The sequence below is a fragment of the Macrobrachium rosenbergii genome, chromosome 16 (genome assembly GCF_040412425.1).
Source record: "Macrobrachium rosenbergii isolate ZJJX-2024 chromosome 16, ASM4041242v1, whole genome shotgun sequence".
Taxonomy (NCBI): domain Eukaryota; kingdom Metazoa; phylum Arthropoda; class Malacostraca; order Decapoda; family Palaemonidae; genus Macrobrachium; species Macrobrachium rosenbergii.
Window position 1 is genome coordinate 45,058,261 of NC_089756.1, and position 15,063 is coordinate 45,073,323.

The following is a 15,063-nucleotide window of genomic DNA, read 5'->3' on the forward strand; positions in this document are numbered from 1 at the left end:
ATTATTATTATTATTATTATTATTATTATTATTATTATTATTATTATTATTATTATTATTATTATTATTATTCAGAAGATGAAACCTTTTCATTTAGAACAAGCCCACAGGGGCCATTGACTTGAAATTCGAGCTTCTAAAGAATATTATGGTGTTCATTAGGAAGAAGTAAGAGGAGGTAAAGGGAAATAGAGAAAGAAGGGATCTCACTTATTAAAATTGAAAAATAAATTAGTAAATTAATAAAGAGACAAAAATGTATTAAAATGCGAGGAGAATAGTATTAGGGTAGTAATACATTACTTCTTCACTTGAACTTCTGAAGTTTCAGTTGCACGACATCCTCTACACATATGCACTCTACACATATGCACTGTATATCAGTCTGAGATAGGCCTCAGAAGGTCTTGGCTCTCCGGTTCTCAGGATGAGGTTGCAGGCCCCATGCCTCCTTCACTCTAGTAACTCCTAGATACTAATTCACATCTTTGTTCAACAGAGGCAGAATGGGTTTTAGTAGAACAAGACAGTGAAGAAGATGTAAGTTTTTTTTCACATTCTGCTTTTACTCCGCGGAAGATATTTATAATATATATATATATATATATATATATATATATATATATATATATATATATATATATATATATATATATATATATATATATATATATATATATATTGTAATTTCAGGAGCCTTCTGGAATCCATATTCTTATTAGAAATATGAATAAATGAGAAACTGAGAAATGAAGAACAAACTGAAAAGAGAAATACCAACCTTCATTGGGCAATGACTGATAGGCACGATGACATTGGAAACGTATAATCAGATGAAGCCGATTTTGTCTGATTAGATGAAACGGTGAAACTTTGATCAGATAAAATTGGGAGATTTTTTTTATAAGGTTGAGGACAAGGTCATTCGGAACGTTTGGTGGGAGACTTGTTTGTGGGTCTCTCATGCTATTGTCAAAAGTCAGTTCCCCGCTGTCTGGTTGTTTGTGGGCGGGCTAAGACGAACGTGCTTTTCGAAGGCTATGGTGTAGCGTGTCTATTCTTCTCACGAGGAAAACCGTATGTTGAAATGTTGCCAGGTGTTAGTATTTATTCGACATTGTTTTTACATTATGTATTTTTTTTTATTCCTACCTTGTCCAGGTTGGCTTCTGAAATGGCCCTCAGGTGTTCATTATGCTTGATTGTCAATGTAAAAAATGTTAATTCTCTCTCTCTCTCTCTCTCTCTCTCTCTCTCTCTCTCTCTCTCTCTCTCTCTCTCTCTCTCTCTCTTTCCAGGTTGGCTTCTGAAAACGCCCTTAAGAGTCCATTATGCCTGTTTGTCATGTAAAGAATGTTAATTTTCTCTCTCTCTCTCTCTCTCTCTCTCTCTCCAGGTTGGCTTCTGAAAACGCCCTTAAGAGTTCATTATGCCTGTTTGTCATGTAAAGAATGTTAATTTTCTCCTCTCTCTCTCTCTCTCTCTCTCTCTCTCTCTCTCTCTCTCTCTCTCTCTCTCTCTCTCTCTCTCTCTCTCTCTCCAGGTTGGCTTCTGAAAACGCCCTTAAGAGTTCATTATGCCTGTTTGTCATGTAAAGAATGTTAATTTTCTCTCTCTCTCTCTCTCTCTCTCTCTCTCTCTCTCTCTCTCTCTCTCTCTCTCTCTCTCTCTCTCCCATGTTGGCGTGTGAAAAGGCCCTCAATTTTTCAGTATGCCTGTTTGTCATGTAATGAATGTTAATTCTCTCTCTCTCTCTCTCTCTCTCTCTCTCTCTCTCTCTCTCTCTCTCTCTCTCTCTCTCTCTCTCTCTCCCTGTTTCCAGGTTGGCTTCTGAAAAGGCCCTTAAGAGTTCTTTATCCCTGTTTATCATGTAAAGAATGTTCTCTCTCTCTCTCTCTCTCTCTCTCTCTCTCTCTCTCTCTCTCTCTCTCTCTCTCTCTCTCTCTCTCTGTCGTATTCCTTTCCAAACAGAGATCTCGAACTTTCCGGAAGCAGAATTTTGAAATTGAGGTCCGTGAGCACTCTTGGTCTACGCCCTTTTTTGCCCGGAGGATATTAATCTCCCCTCGCCCGTTCAATAGCCTAATTTGTTTGTTACTTTGTTCCTTTCTTTGGAACAGGTACGATCCTTATGTGTAATTTTATAACGGTTAATTGAGCAAGTGTGGTATGACTATGTTTCAGTTAACTGGATGAAGGAATGTTGTGCCCTGTCAGTGTTGCATAACGTGTCACATTCAAGTCCTGAAGTTCTTTCGAAATTTTCGAAGGTGGAGCTTCGACTTTGGCACCTCAGTAAGGACCACAAGGCTGGCACGGGCTCTTGCTCTTCAGCAGCCCGTAAAGAAAGGACTGTAGTCGGAAAACGGAGGTACCAGAGTGCCAACTTTGTCACTACGGTGTCCCATCCCCCCCCACAAAAAAAATATATATAGTACTTCAGCAAATTACAAAATATATAGTTTTTAATTTTTTTGCCAAAAGACCACGACTTAAGATCTCCGTCTGTCAGGGAGCTTGTTTATTGAGAATAGGCCCAGGGTCAAAATATCGCAATTCTGCTAATAACCTTGAAACCTTGGTAGATTTTCCTAAGATTAATGCCCAAAAGCTGAAGGATCTTGCCACTTAGACGTATATAAAGAAAGAAAAAAAAATCGTAACCGTTATGCAGATCGCATCACAGTTTTATGTTAGTGTTACAGCTTCCTTTGCAATAAGGAAACGCTAGACAATCTCCGCATCGGTGATATCAGGTATCTTGAACGGTCATGCTTGAGGTCACGTGACAGACGGTTGTGGATAAGGGTATCACTTGCTTGTCCGGCTGAGCAAGTGAATGCCTCATGGGTTCAGTGATTTCCTGTCGTTTATGTTGAATACGTTTGGTTGGATTTCTCTCTCTCTCTCTCTCTCTCTCTCTCTCTCTCTCTCTCTCTCTCTCTCTCTCTCTCTCTCTCTCTCTGACAACATTAAGTGGTATTCTGTTTTGTCATTATTTTCTGACGAACATCTTTACGGTTTAGTGTCGTTTGTTCAGCTCTCTCTCTCTCTCTCTCTCTCTCTCTCTCTCTCTCTCTCTCTCTCTCTCTCTCTTTCTTTTCATTAAATGGCGTTTTATTTACCTTTTTTTTGACGAATATCATTACGGTTTAGTGTCGTTTGTTCAGTTCGCTCTCTCTCTCTCTCTCTCTCTCTCTCTCTCTCTCTCTCTCTCTCTCTCTCTCTCTCTCCATTAAATGGCGTTTTATTTGTCTTCCGTTTTTTGACGAATATCATTACGGTTTAGTGTCGTTGGTTCAGTTCTCTCTCTCTCTCTCTCTCTCTCTCTCTCTCTCTCTCTCTCTCTCTCTCTCTCTCTCTCTCCATTAAATGGCGTTTTATATGCCTTCCGTTTTTTGACGAATATCATTACGGTTTAGTGTCGTTGGTTCTCTCTCTCTCTCTCTCTCTCTCTCTCTCTCTCTCTCTCTCTCTCTCTCTCTCTCTCTGACAACATTAAATGGTATTCTGATTGTCTTTATTTTCTAACAAACATCATTACGGTGTAGTGTCTTTTGTTCAGTTCTCTCTCTCTCTCTCTCTCTCTCTCTTTATTTTAGCATTACCTGATGTTCATGTTCTGTCTAGTGGATGGAAAGATTCCTTCCTCTCCCCGGTAGTCACTACTTCAATCCGGATTGATTGACGGATGGTATGTAAATTATCTGGTGTGACGTTTACCAAGGTTGAAATGTTCAATCTTAAGATCGCGTCATTCGGTGATAGTATCTCCTCTTTTTTTGGTTTTCATGATTCCTATAATTTCTGTGAGGTTAAGCGACTTAGTTATTTTTATTATTCATTTAATCAGGCCTGGGCTAGATGGGGACATGTTTCCCGTCTCATCAGTCTTTGTTAAAAAAATAAAAAATAAAAAAAAAGGAGTCCCATCGTCAGTTGCTGACCTGCTAATCATATATGAAGCTCTGTTGTAAGGTTTAATGTCACATGTATCGTAAGCGAAAGTGAATCATTCAAATTATTTGTTTCAGTTTTTTTATTGTGTAGTTTATTTTGACTTGGACTCGGAGAACGAGCGTAGACATATTCGGAACATCTGACGCAAATCGACGAATCCGTTATGGTGATTATTTTAATGACCTGAATCACATTGAAACGAAGATAAAACATGTCGGTAAAAATGCTATATCAGTGATCCTTTTTTTTTTTTTTTAATCCGAGTCATCTCATATTCGTAGCGTCTGTTACCAAGCAGTAACGGCTCGGAGTTACCGCGAACAGTTCAGGAAAAGAAAGAAAGAAAGTGAGTTGCTGATTAGGGACAGAGAAAACACGGAAGAGCGTCAACGTTGGCTGTGGATGAAGTCATTCTCTTGTTTCTCTCCGTCACGTCCCGGTCATGGCGACGGAGTTTCGCTTCTCTTTTTTGTTTTCTGGTCAAGAGCCTTTAGTTTACAGACGTCTCGTGTATTCTTGGATGAACTAATGCCGCTGACAAACGTGTCTTTTGTTAACTATGGAGCTGTTTAAAATATATCTTCTTGTTTTCGAGGTCTTTCAGCTTACAAACGTGACTTTTAGTCTTCACGATGCTGTTTTGAATTTTTTTTCCCGAAGGGTTTGACTTGCAGACGTGACTTATGTTATAAACACAAGAATAACACTGTTATAATTCTCCTGATATTTCTTTATTTAAAGCATCAACTTGATATTCACGAGATACAGTTAACGTCATAACATCGGCAGCTTAAACGAACGTTAGAAAACAACAGGAGACTGTTTTCTCATTAAAATTTCGTAGAACCTTTCCGTAAAGAATCATCAACAGGATTTTGTTTTCGTATGATAGTTTCACCGAGACACAGATGGAAAAGAACGTAATTGTTGTTACTCTTCCTGTTTCGTTAAATATTTGATCTGGAAATTTCGTTTGTTTGTTTGTTAAAGGCGTAGACCCTTCATATCCTGTCGGTAATTGGTTCCCTTATCTGGAACTTCCCAAAGAAGCCCGGAGGCCAGAGGCCATTGTTCTGCAAAGTGGGCCTCTTTCGTGGCATATCGTGGGAACACGGGAAACCAGGTTTGATCAAGAGGCCCTACTCTGGAACTTCCCCCGTAGGGTAGTATTGCCGTCAGTGCATTTCACGTGGTGCACTGTAGGCGTTATTTAAGTTCTTTGCAGCGTCCCTTCGGCCTTTAGCTGCAACCCCTTTCACTCCTTTCAGTGTACCTCCGTTCATATTCTCTTTCTCTCATCTTACTTTCCACCCTCTCCTAACAGTTGTTAAAACCTCTTTACTCTCAGTTAACCTTTCAGCACTGAATGACCTCATAGGTCCCAGCGCTTGCCCTTTGGCCTAAATTTTACATTCCATTCCGTTCCTTTGGGTCTTCCCGCAGTAGAAAGGAGGAATCCCAAGATTTGGAAAGACAGTGACGTACTTTTACATTCATCAGAATCGGAAAGGGTCAAGTGAATCTTACCTTTGACCGAACCCATAGTCTTGATTTCAGGAGCCTCAGCCGACATCGTTAAAGGTGACTGGTAGCTCTTCCCAATACAATTTTCTTTTTTACACTGCTTTGTCGTGGAGAATTGGAGGTCTCGCAGCTACGTCTTCCTGGAATTAGAGAAGAGAATGATTGTTAATAGCTTTATAAAAATTGATTTCAAAGATATTGTGAGTGAATGTAAAGTTCGGTGAAATCGTGGTATGATGAATAGACAACGTTTGGATTAGTTTCCGCTAGTTTCATTGGTAATGATCTCGAAGGACATTATTATGAATGTAAAACACTCAAGATAAGTCAGTGATATGAGAGAACGATTAAGACAATTTCTATGATAGAAAAACGAACGAAAAAAAAAAATCGGGAAATATCCAAGCCGTCATTTGTGGATCAGTATAGAAAAATTTAATTTTTACACTTATTAGATTTAATTTTTACACCTTTTAAATTAAATTGTACACTTGTTAAAGCGTTTTTTTTTTTGGTGATTGTAAATCGCCTAAAAAGTATGGTAAAAGATAAGTGCATAAGTAACGTTTCTTGAAATTTCATATAAAGATTTTATTTTAACTGAACATCGTCATTTTCAGCTGTGTCGTAACTTTCGAGAAGTACGGCGGCAAATAAACAGGATTGAAGTTTCTTTATGGCAAAAAAAAAAAATATTATAGAAATACAACTAGTAGACTAAATATGGTCACTTTTATTTTTGGGAGGGGGTGTTTGCTTTGGGGGTTAGTCACGTATAGATATCGGGGCTTATGCGATTTTGAGCAATTCTTGGATAACCATAGTATTTCCATTGTGAATAACTTGTGAATAACTTTTCCGTAGGAGGTCGATTCATTAATAGCACCAAAAGTTTTAGGAACATGATTCGTTTATTACATTACAGACCTTTGAAACTGATTCATTCAGTAATCTCATTCACTCATTGCATCAAGTTTTTTAGAAGCACCATTTATTCAGTGTGATGGAGCTCTTTGAAACATGTTCATTCATTGCATCAGAAAATTTGGAAGCGTGTTTTAGCATGTAAGATTTTTTAAACGATTCACTCATTGCACTAGATCTTTTATGCGTTTTTTCATTAACTATGTGATATTTTTTCTGTTCTAATAACTGATCTCTTCTTTCTGTTTCCCATGACCTTACATTACTTCTTTCTAATGAGCCCAATATTGTTTGGAAGCTTGAATTTCAAGTCAGTGGCCCCTGTAGGCTTTCAAGTCAATGACCCCTGTAGGATTATTATTATTATTATTATTATTATTATTATTATTATTATTATTATTATTATTATTATTATTATTTACTCCGAGAGCTTAGAAACTAAAATATCACAGTTATAGAAGCCAGGGAGATTCAGTTTCGTAGGTGGATCTATCGGTCTTATCGTATCACTTTAGCGGAAGGGTTTAATGGTTTGTGGAGGGTGGAGGGGCGGCGGGGACGGGAAATAGAAAAAAAAAAAAAATTGAATTAAGTTTGCGATCACAGAATTTTTTTTGTTACAACTTTTTTTTCTTTGCGTCACTTTGGAAATTGCTCAACTCTTCCAAAAATTCTAGGAGTGCCTGAGCGTATCTGGGAAAAGAAGGGAATGTTAGCATTGTGTATGGCCTTCTGTAGATAAGGTTCTTTCTGAAAAGCTTCCGAAAGCTTTCCTGAAGTAAACATCTCATGTATACCTTTTTTGTAGTCTATAGTATGAAGTAATCAACATATATTCTCCTTTTCTGTTATGTATCTATTTGCCTTTTTTCTTACTTGGACTGTGATATGTGTCATAATCAGTAGTATGAAGTAATCAACATATATTATTCTTTTGTGGTATGTATATATTTGCTTTTTTTCTTACTTTGACTTCGATGTGTGTCACTCTGAGAAAGCTTCCATTTACTAATGGAGATAAGAAAGCTAACGTAGGAATTCACTGATATCTTAAACATATCTGTTGTTTGTTATGACCTAAGAGGGAAATCCAAAAGTACCAGAGCTCACCTCAGTTGTGTGTGACAAGTCATTAAATGTGTCATCCCAGCTCACTCCTATGGTAAATTCACTGAAGGTCACTGACACCAAGCATGTAAACACAATTCCTCAGTTCATAACAATTTCAGTTTTTCAAGTCACAGCAGTTACACAGTTCTCATGTCACAACTTTTGCACACGTCTTGCAGTCGCAACTTTTGCACAGTTACTCTCAGTTACTCCAATTTTATCATCTTATCGTCACTTGAATCTGTTGTAATGCCGATGTGGAGTCCACACTCTGATGGACTCTTTTTTGTGGATGTTGAAAAAATCCAGTCTATTATAAACCGTCAGTCTTTACATAATTGTTTCATTGGTCTCGTGACCGTGAAAGAACAAAACAAAAGGAAGCCGATAACGAAAGTAGCTTCGTCACAGGATCGGAGAATCGGACCCGTCGTATGGCGTGCCTGTCTGCGCTCTGCGGGAAGGCAGACGTTCTACTAAAGTCCCGCCGCCAGACGCTTTGGCTATTTAGACAGAGATGTGAAGTCGGAAAACTGGTTGTGGGATTGTGTGTGCGTTCGTCGTGGTCGACGGGTTTCTGGGTAGGGAGCTCTACCAACCATGGAGCTCTCGTAGGTCGGGTATCGTGGGATATCTTAGCTTGGGGTATGTCTGCCCGGTGGTATAGGTGTTCAAGGTCTAGTTAATTTTTTTATGGGTGTGATTATCTCAGGGTTCGTGAGATAACAATAGAACACTCTGTAGATAAGTATAAGGGTGTTATTTTTGCTGAAGATTTTTCATAAGTTTGTAGAGATATCCGTTTACACTGCACGTTATAATTTGAACAGAAACAGTGTACCTCATCCTATGATAACCTGTAGCCAGGCATGTCCAAAAAATATGATTCATATATGAGAAACCATTAACAGTGATTACCAATTGACGATAAGACATTTTGTAAGCCTCATGAAGCCTCAAAGTGAAGAACGGAGTTGACTCTCTTAAGATTCTGATTTTTTATTTTTTTTTATTTTTTTTTTTTTAGATCAAGGAGGCTTTGTGTCAACACAGGGTTTTGTTCTTCAGACCAGCCCGTAACTTGAAGTGACTGGACTGACACTCAGTAAATTAAGTGTAGGTCATAATCGAGCGGTTGGTTGTTTAGATTAGGCTGTTTTATGCCAGCACAAGCCCTTGCCCGCAGGAGGGCGACCTGTGTGGTAAGCTATTGAAGGGTATAATATGCACGGTGTGAGCCTCTGGGCATTGACCAACCACAAGAGGCTACAAACACACACTCAGTGGGTAGACCGTCGACTGGAGTCGCTGGATAAGTATCTGTGTCGAGGGATCGAGACCCGGCAGTACCAATCCATTTATCACTTATAAATTCCTCTTCGGTGATAATTCCCCATCGGGGATATTCCAGAGGTAGCGTGAATTTGATATTAAGCGACATTTGTAGCTTCATGATTGTATGTAAATCACGGTGTGATAAAAAAAAATCTCATATATATGCATTATATATATATATATATATATATATATATATATATATATATATATATATATAGAATGTGTTTGTGTATGTTTATATGTATGTGTCTGTGTCTGCTTATGTCTGTATGTATACACGCATGTGTATATGTATAAATTAATCACGGGAACTAGAACACGACACAAAATACAAAGTACATGGCTTCGAGTAAAAAGAAGCAAAAGAGTGGAAGATTTTTCTCCTTTACAATAGAAAAAAAAATAATACAATGAGGACATGAGGTTTATAAGTAACATAGCTTATAAAATTCCATGTACGGGCTGTGGTTCATGTTATTTGGGCCATACAGTTTAGGAATTAAATGTCAGAATATATCAACAGAAATATTCAGTTGGAACTAACCATGAGAATAATGCGTTTTTTTGTACACCTAAGTGAAAATCACATAGAATTGATAGGTCCCGTTGCAGTATAATAAGAAGATATGATATTATTGCTAATAGTAACTTCTTAGAATCTACAGTAATACGTGTAATAAATGTAACGGCTCCTAACTGCAACCCCTTTCATTCCTTGTACTGTACCTTTGTTCATATTCTTTCTTATATCTTTCTTTCCCCCCTCTACTATCAATTGTTTCATAGTGTAACTGCATTGAGGTTTTCCTCCTGTTACACCTTTCAAACCTTTTTACTCTTAATTTCCCTTTCAGCGATGAACAACCTCATAGGTCCCAGCGCTTGGCCTTTGGTCTAAATTCTGTCTTCCATTCCATTCCAGTGTAAATGATATTAATTTAAGTGAAATCTGTATACTCCTGACCTTATTCGGCACGAGACGTTCGAAGGAGACTGAAAAAAAAAAAAAAACTATAGCTTGGGTCTTCCAGTACCTGGATTAATCCAGGACAGATGTTCTTCGTCTAAAGATCAACCTTCAATGTGATGATCTCTTTATGCAGAAAATTGTTTTGTTGTCCTTAAATCTTATTTTTTATTTTAAAAGACCGAGTCTTCCTTGTAATTTTTAATGTGTCATTTCCACAAGAATGCCTCAGAGCACAGGCAAAATATCTTGTAATCCGTGGATTCACTGGGATTAAGTGTGGCTCCGTCAAAGATGCCTAATTTACATATGGAATGATGCTGTGAAGTAATAAAATATCCTCTGCCGTAGAGGGATAGTGCCGTCAGTGCACCTCACGCGGTGCATTGTAGGCATTACTTGAAGGTTCTTTGCAGCGTCCCTTTCATTCCTTTTACCATACCTCCGTTCATATTCCCTTTCTTCCAGCTTGCTATCCACCCTCTCCTAACAAATGTTTCACAGTGCAACTGCGAGGTTTTCCTCCTGTTACACCTTTCAGATTTTCTACTCTCAATTTCCGTTTCAGAGCTGAATGACCTCATAAGTCCCAGCGCTTGGCCTTTGGCGTAAATTGCATTTTTATTCTGTTCAACAAACTATCCTTGCGCCATAACGTCATTACGTCATAAGGGGACATCGTTATTGCTCGAAAATTTATCGAGGAAAGATGAAATAAACAACGATAGAGGAAAAAAGATAAATATAATGTTTGTTTTTCGTTTACCCCTGATGCCCACTTTTCCTCTTCGTATTTTTAATGATCTTGAAAGTTAAACTGTATCACTCGGAAAGTGATTTAAACTAAGAGCTTCTATAAGGCTCTAGATAAGATGGATCGTCCAAAAACTTAAGGTTAATAATTAGCTTAAGGGTTATAATTTCTCTCCCCCCCCCCATTTTTTTTAACAAGTTCGAGTTTTTTTTTTTTAAATACAGCAGTGTAACAGATGTTTGTAGTAGATACAGCTAATTGTCATTTTAATGAAAGATGCGCAGTTTAAAATTCCTAAAGGGAGTCACATTATTTTCCACTCAGGCATTTGAAAGAATTCTAATTGAAGTAAATTAAAGCCTGAAGGGTTTCATTACAGTTTGTACACTACGTATCAACCGATAAATTTAGCTGACGGCAAAAATAATATTCTATTTTTATTGAACAATTAAATCACTGATGTGATTAGGGAACTATCTTGTTTATGCGGAAAATCAAGTATTTTCGGTTTTCACCTAAAGGTAAAATATCTGTTATCCTTAAATAATCGATTAGCTGTATAAAAAACTTTGCCTGTATTCTTGAGATAGAGGTATATATAGCTCATAAAAAAATATTTCATCAAAAAGTGCTTCTGAACTTCTAAATGGAAAGCTGACCTAAGTAATTAGCTGTATATATCCTTTGTCTCTGTATTTATTAAGAAGACGACTTATAATTTCTAAGGACATCGATCTTCACATCCACGACTGAAAATTCATTTTGTGATAAGGCCGAGAAGTTCACGTGACTTCGGAGATTGGATGGCTGTCATTCGTGTTTCATAAATGCAAGATTTTTTTTTTTTTGCATCCTCAGTGAAGAAATGGGACGTGACAGTCATCATATACAACAGTCATCACTAAAATTATACATTGATCATCACAGTAAAATAATAAACAATCGTCATAGCAGGAAGATGTTTAACAATATTGTTTTATGGACTAATGCTTTATGAACAGTTACCAACCGTTCATAAGAAAATATAGAAAATAAAATAAAATAAATTTAAAAATTACGGAATAAAATAGAAAAAAATGTACTGTACGCATTCTCGTCATAGAATCGTGTCTATATATATATATATATATATATATATATATATATATATATATATATATATATATATATATATATATATATGCTGAACTATCTTCTTTTCTTCTTCTTTCTTCTTCTTCTTCTTCTTCCTCTTCGTTTAACGTGCTTTTTCCCATTTTTTATATGGGGTAAGCACGATGCCTTCTTTTGAAGGACTTTGATTTGGCGTTGGGGTAGACCGTAGCCTCTCGATCGGCTGCCCTGCCTGACATCGCTTAGACCCCGGTAGCGCATGTGTCCATGTATCGTACCAAATCCCCAGCTCCCTTTCTCCCAGCAGCGAGGAGAGGTGAGCGGTTAGGTCGACAGTTCGAGACGTGTGAGGTGTCTGTTATGTTTGTAGAAGATGTTGGAGTGGCTTTGTTTGTGTGTGTATCTTTATTGGTTTTTTATTTACTGGTGATTTTCTGCTTTATATTTTTCCTTTTTTCCATATTGCTACTCCAGTATGTGGAAGCTTGCCATTTTTGTTAATGTTATTTTAGACATATTGGTTGACGTGTTAATATTTTTCCATTTGAGTAATAGTAATTATAATATTCCTTAGGACCGACACCTGCATTTTCAACCCTCTCTTTTATTAATGTAATTTCGATGGTATGGTTACACAAATAATAATAATAATAATAATAATAATAATAATAATAATAATAATAATAATAACATCATTCACAATTAGATAAATACGTAAGAAGCTTCTCCCAACATTTGACCATTCTTTGACAATGGAGAGACGAATCCGCCTCAGAAACTCTAGGGCATCTGTCGCATTTATCAGTGAAATCGGAGAAATGAAAAGATGAATGATTGATTCTCTCGTTGCAAGAACATTCTTATCTTGGATCTCAGAATGTACCCAGACCCAGATGGCTCACTCTCCAGCCACGAGACCGTTTGATAAAAACCTAAACAAGTAAAAAATGCGCCGGAGTTTCTTTAGTGCAATCGAGTTTTCTGTACGGCGTATAATCAAGGCCACTGAAACCAGATCTGTCTTTCGGTGGTCTCGGTATAATGCTGTATGAGCCGCGGCCTTGAATCTTTAACCACGGCCTGGTGGTGGCCTGCCCTATATCGTGGCCAGATGCACGATTATGGCTAACTTGAACCTTAAATACAATCAAAACTACTGAGGCTATAGGGCTGCAATTTGGTACGTTTGGTGATTGGAGGGTGGATGATCAACATGCCAATTTGCAGCCCTCTAGCCTTAGTAGTTTTAAAGATTTGAGGGCGGACGAACAGGCAAAGCCGGCACAGCAGTTTTCTTTTACAGAAAATTGATTGGTGTATTATGGAATGCTTGTGATGTTTACAATGGTCTTTCGTTGTCAGAGGGTGATAGGGCCCCCAGCTGCGATCCCTTCCATTCCTTTTACTGTACCTCCGTTCTTAATGTCTGTCTTCCATCTTAACAGTTGTTTCATAATGCCACCCTTCCCTAACAGTTCTGTACTCTCAATGTCTCTTTCAGCGCTGAATGACCCCATTGGTCCCAGCGCTTGGCCTTTGGCCTAAATTTTATATTCCAGTTCCAAGTGCAGTCTTTCACTGTCAGTCATTCTTTTCAGTTTTATTTAGGAACAGATGCAATTTCAGGTGAGAAACCGCTTACGGTTATCGTAAAATGCTACAACGGTTGTGACTTATTAATACAACAATTCAAGAAAAAGCTTAAAGTTAACGCACGTAGCTTTATGAATAAGGCATCAGGTAAACAGAGTGGGCTAAAGCTGCAAGAAGTATCACGTGAACTTAACTGAAATGAAACAAATTTAATTACTTAGTATACAATGAAGGGAACTTCTTGCAAGTAAAAGAACAAGGACACAAGCAACGACGCGTGGCCTCTTCTCTTACCCACGGTAATCATCCAAGGGTTAAGACCGTGACACCTGAAACCTGAGGTAACCTACATCTTGTTTGCAACTTATCTGGGAAGGATTACTTGAATTACTTACTTTTTTTTTCTTTCGTCTGGGAAGGGTACTGGTTTCAGTCGTGTATTGAAATGATAATTTTAGTTTGTTGTTTTTTCTTTAATTTTATAGAGAGACTGACTTGGATGGCCAAGTTCATGCTCTGTTTCAGCATAGGATTAATTGACAAGCAGTAAGGGAAATCATGCGAGCGAAAAAAGATTGGGACCTCATCTGAAAAAAAAGTCTTGGAAATTAAAGAGAAATCTTTGTTTTATTATTTATTAACGCTAATGGCAAAGGCAACTTTGTAATTTATCTAGCCCAGGCAAGAAAAATAGTTCAGAAGAAAAAAGAAAAGAGGAGGAAACCATATAGACTTGTCTCATGATGGATGAAATATGCTAACAGCCTGGGAAAACGGAAGGAGAAAGAGGTTTCCGGAGCTGGAAAGAGGCGGGGAAGAAGAGTCACCGAGACTTAAGATTCATTAAATTTTTGTAAATGAATTGATTGATATCTTTACATAATCTGGCGTCTATGACGCCGGAAGTCCATTGAAAAGGGAACGAAGGGACTGCTGGGGCCAGTGTAATTTAGATTATAAGTTATCTGGCGTGACAACTGCCAGGGTTACGGACACGTGTGGCTCCCGGATGCAAAAAGAATTTCTCTTGAACATTTTCTTTCTTCCCTTATTTGGTCAAGTTTGGCTTATTGCGAGCTTTGATATTCGGGGGTTAATCTTTCAACCTTTAAACATACGCCTGAGTTTTCATGTTGGAAATAGATAAGGTATCCTAGAATTATGCTATGATTTATTGCCTTTGAACTTTTCTGTAGAAAAGAATGCTTGTGGAAGTGACTATTGTGGATGTAAGAAAGGCAGTTGAGTGTTGAAGAATGGGAAGTGTCAAGAATGGAAAATGGATGTGAAGGGTTTAAGATTAATGAAAGAAACAAGAGAATAAACCAAGTTTTTTGTGGATTTATTATATAGATTTTGATTCTTCTGCTGAATTTCATTCGTAAGTCTTTCTCTCTTTAAGAGGCAGTTTGCGTAACGAAGAGGCATATTGTTAAACGCCAGCTCGAACTTGAGTGTCTGTATCGTCTCAAACTGGTTCTCGTGTTCAACTTTTCAGCTTAATCTCTAGTCGGGGTCGCTTTTTTTAGTGAGCCTTCTCAAGCTGTTTCTGTCCTGAACGGCTCATTTCATAATTGGTTTGGGCAGAAGGATGCCCTCCCCGAGACTCCAGCCCTACCCTCCCTACCCATCCCCTCTCTCTCTCTCTCTCTCTCTCTCTCTCTCTCTCTCTCTCTCTCTCTCTCTGAGTGGTTAGGTTGATTCTGGTGTCCTGCAATACAGACGACAAAAGCGCCACCTTTTCCGCACATAAAACTTTTTTTTTTTATATTTATTTTAC

General features: G+C 37.8%; 2 protein-coding genes across 2 annotated transcripts in view; one reads left to right on the forward strand and one right to left on the reverse strand.

The window, feature by feature from the left end:
* Nucleotides 1-8,122, reverse strand: part of LOC136847389 (solute carrier family 2, facilitated glucose transporter member 8-like) — a 28,935-nt gene extending 20,813 nt beyond the window's left edge. Inside the window, exons 1-2 of the mRNA XM_067119032.1 lie at nt 7,519-8,122; nt 5,488-5,624 (exon numbers count right to left, since the gene is read on the reverse strand). Of these exons, the coding sequence (XP_066975133.1) occupies nt 5,488-5,533 (46 nt within the window). The 5' untranslated portion in view covers nt 5,534-5,624; nt 7,519-8,122. The remainder of the gene's footprint in view (nt 1-5,487; nt 5,625-7,518) is intronic.
* The window catches only part of LOC136847395 (transcription factor Adf-1-like), a 129,746-nt gene that overhangs the window by 39,824 nt on the left and 74,859 nt on the right, over nt 1-15,063 (forward strand). The window lies entirely within an intron of this gene.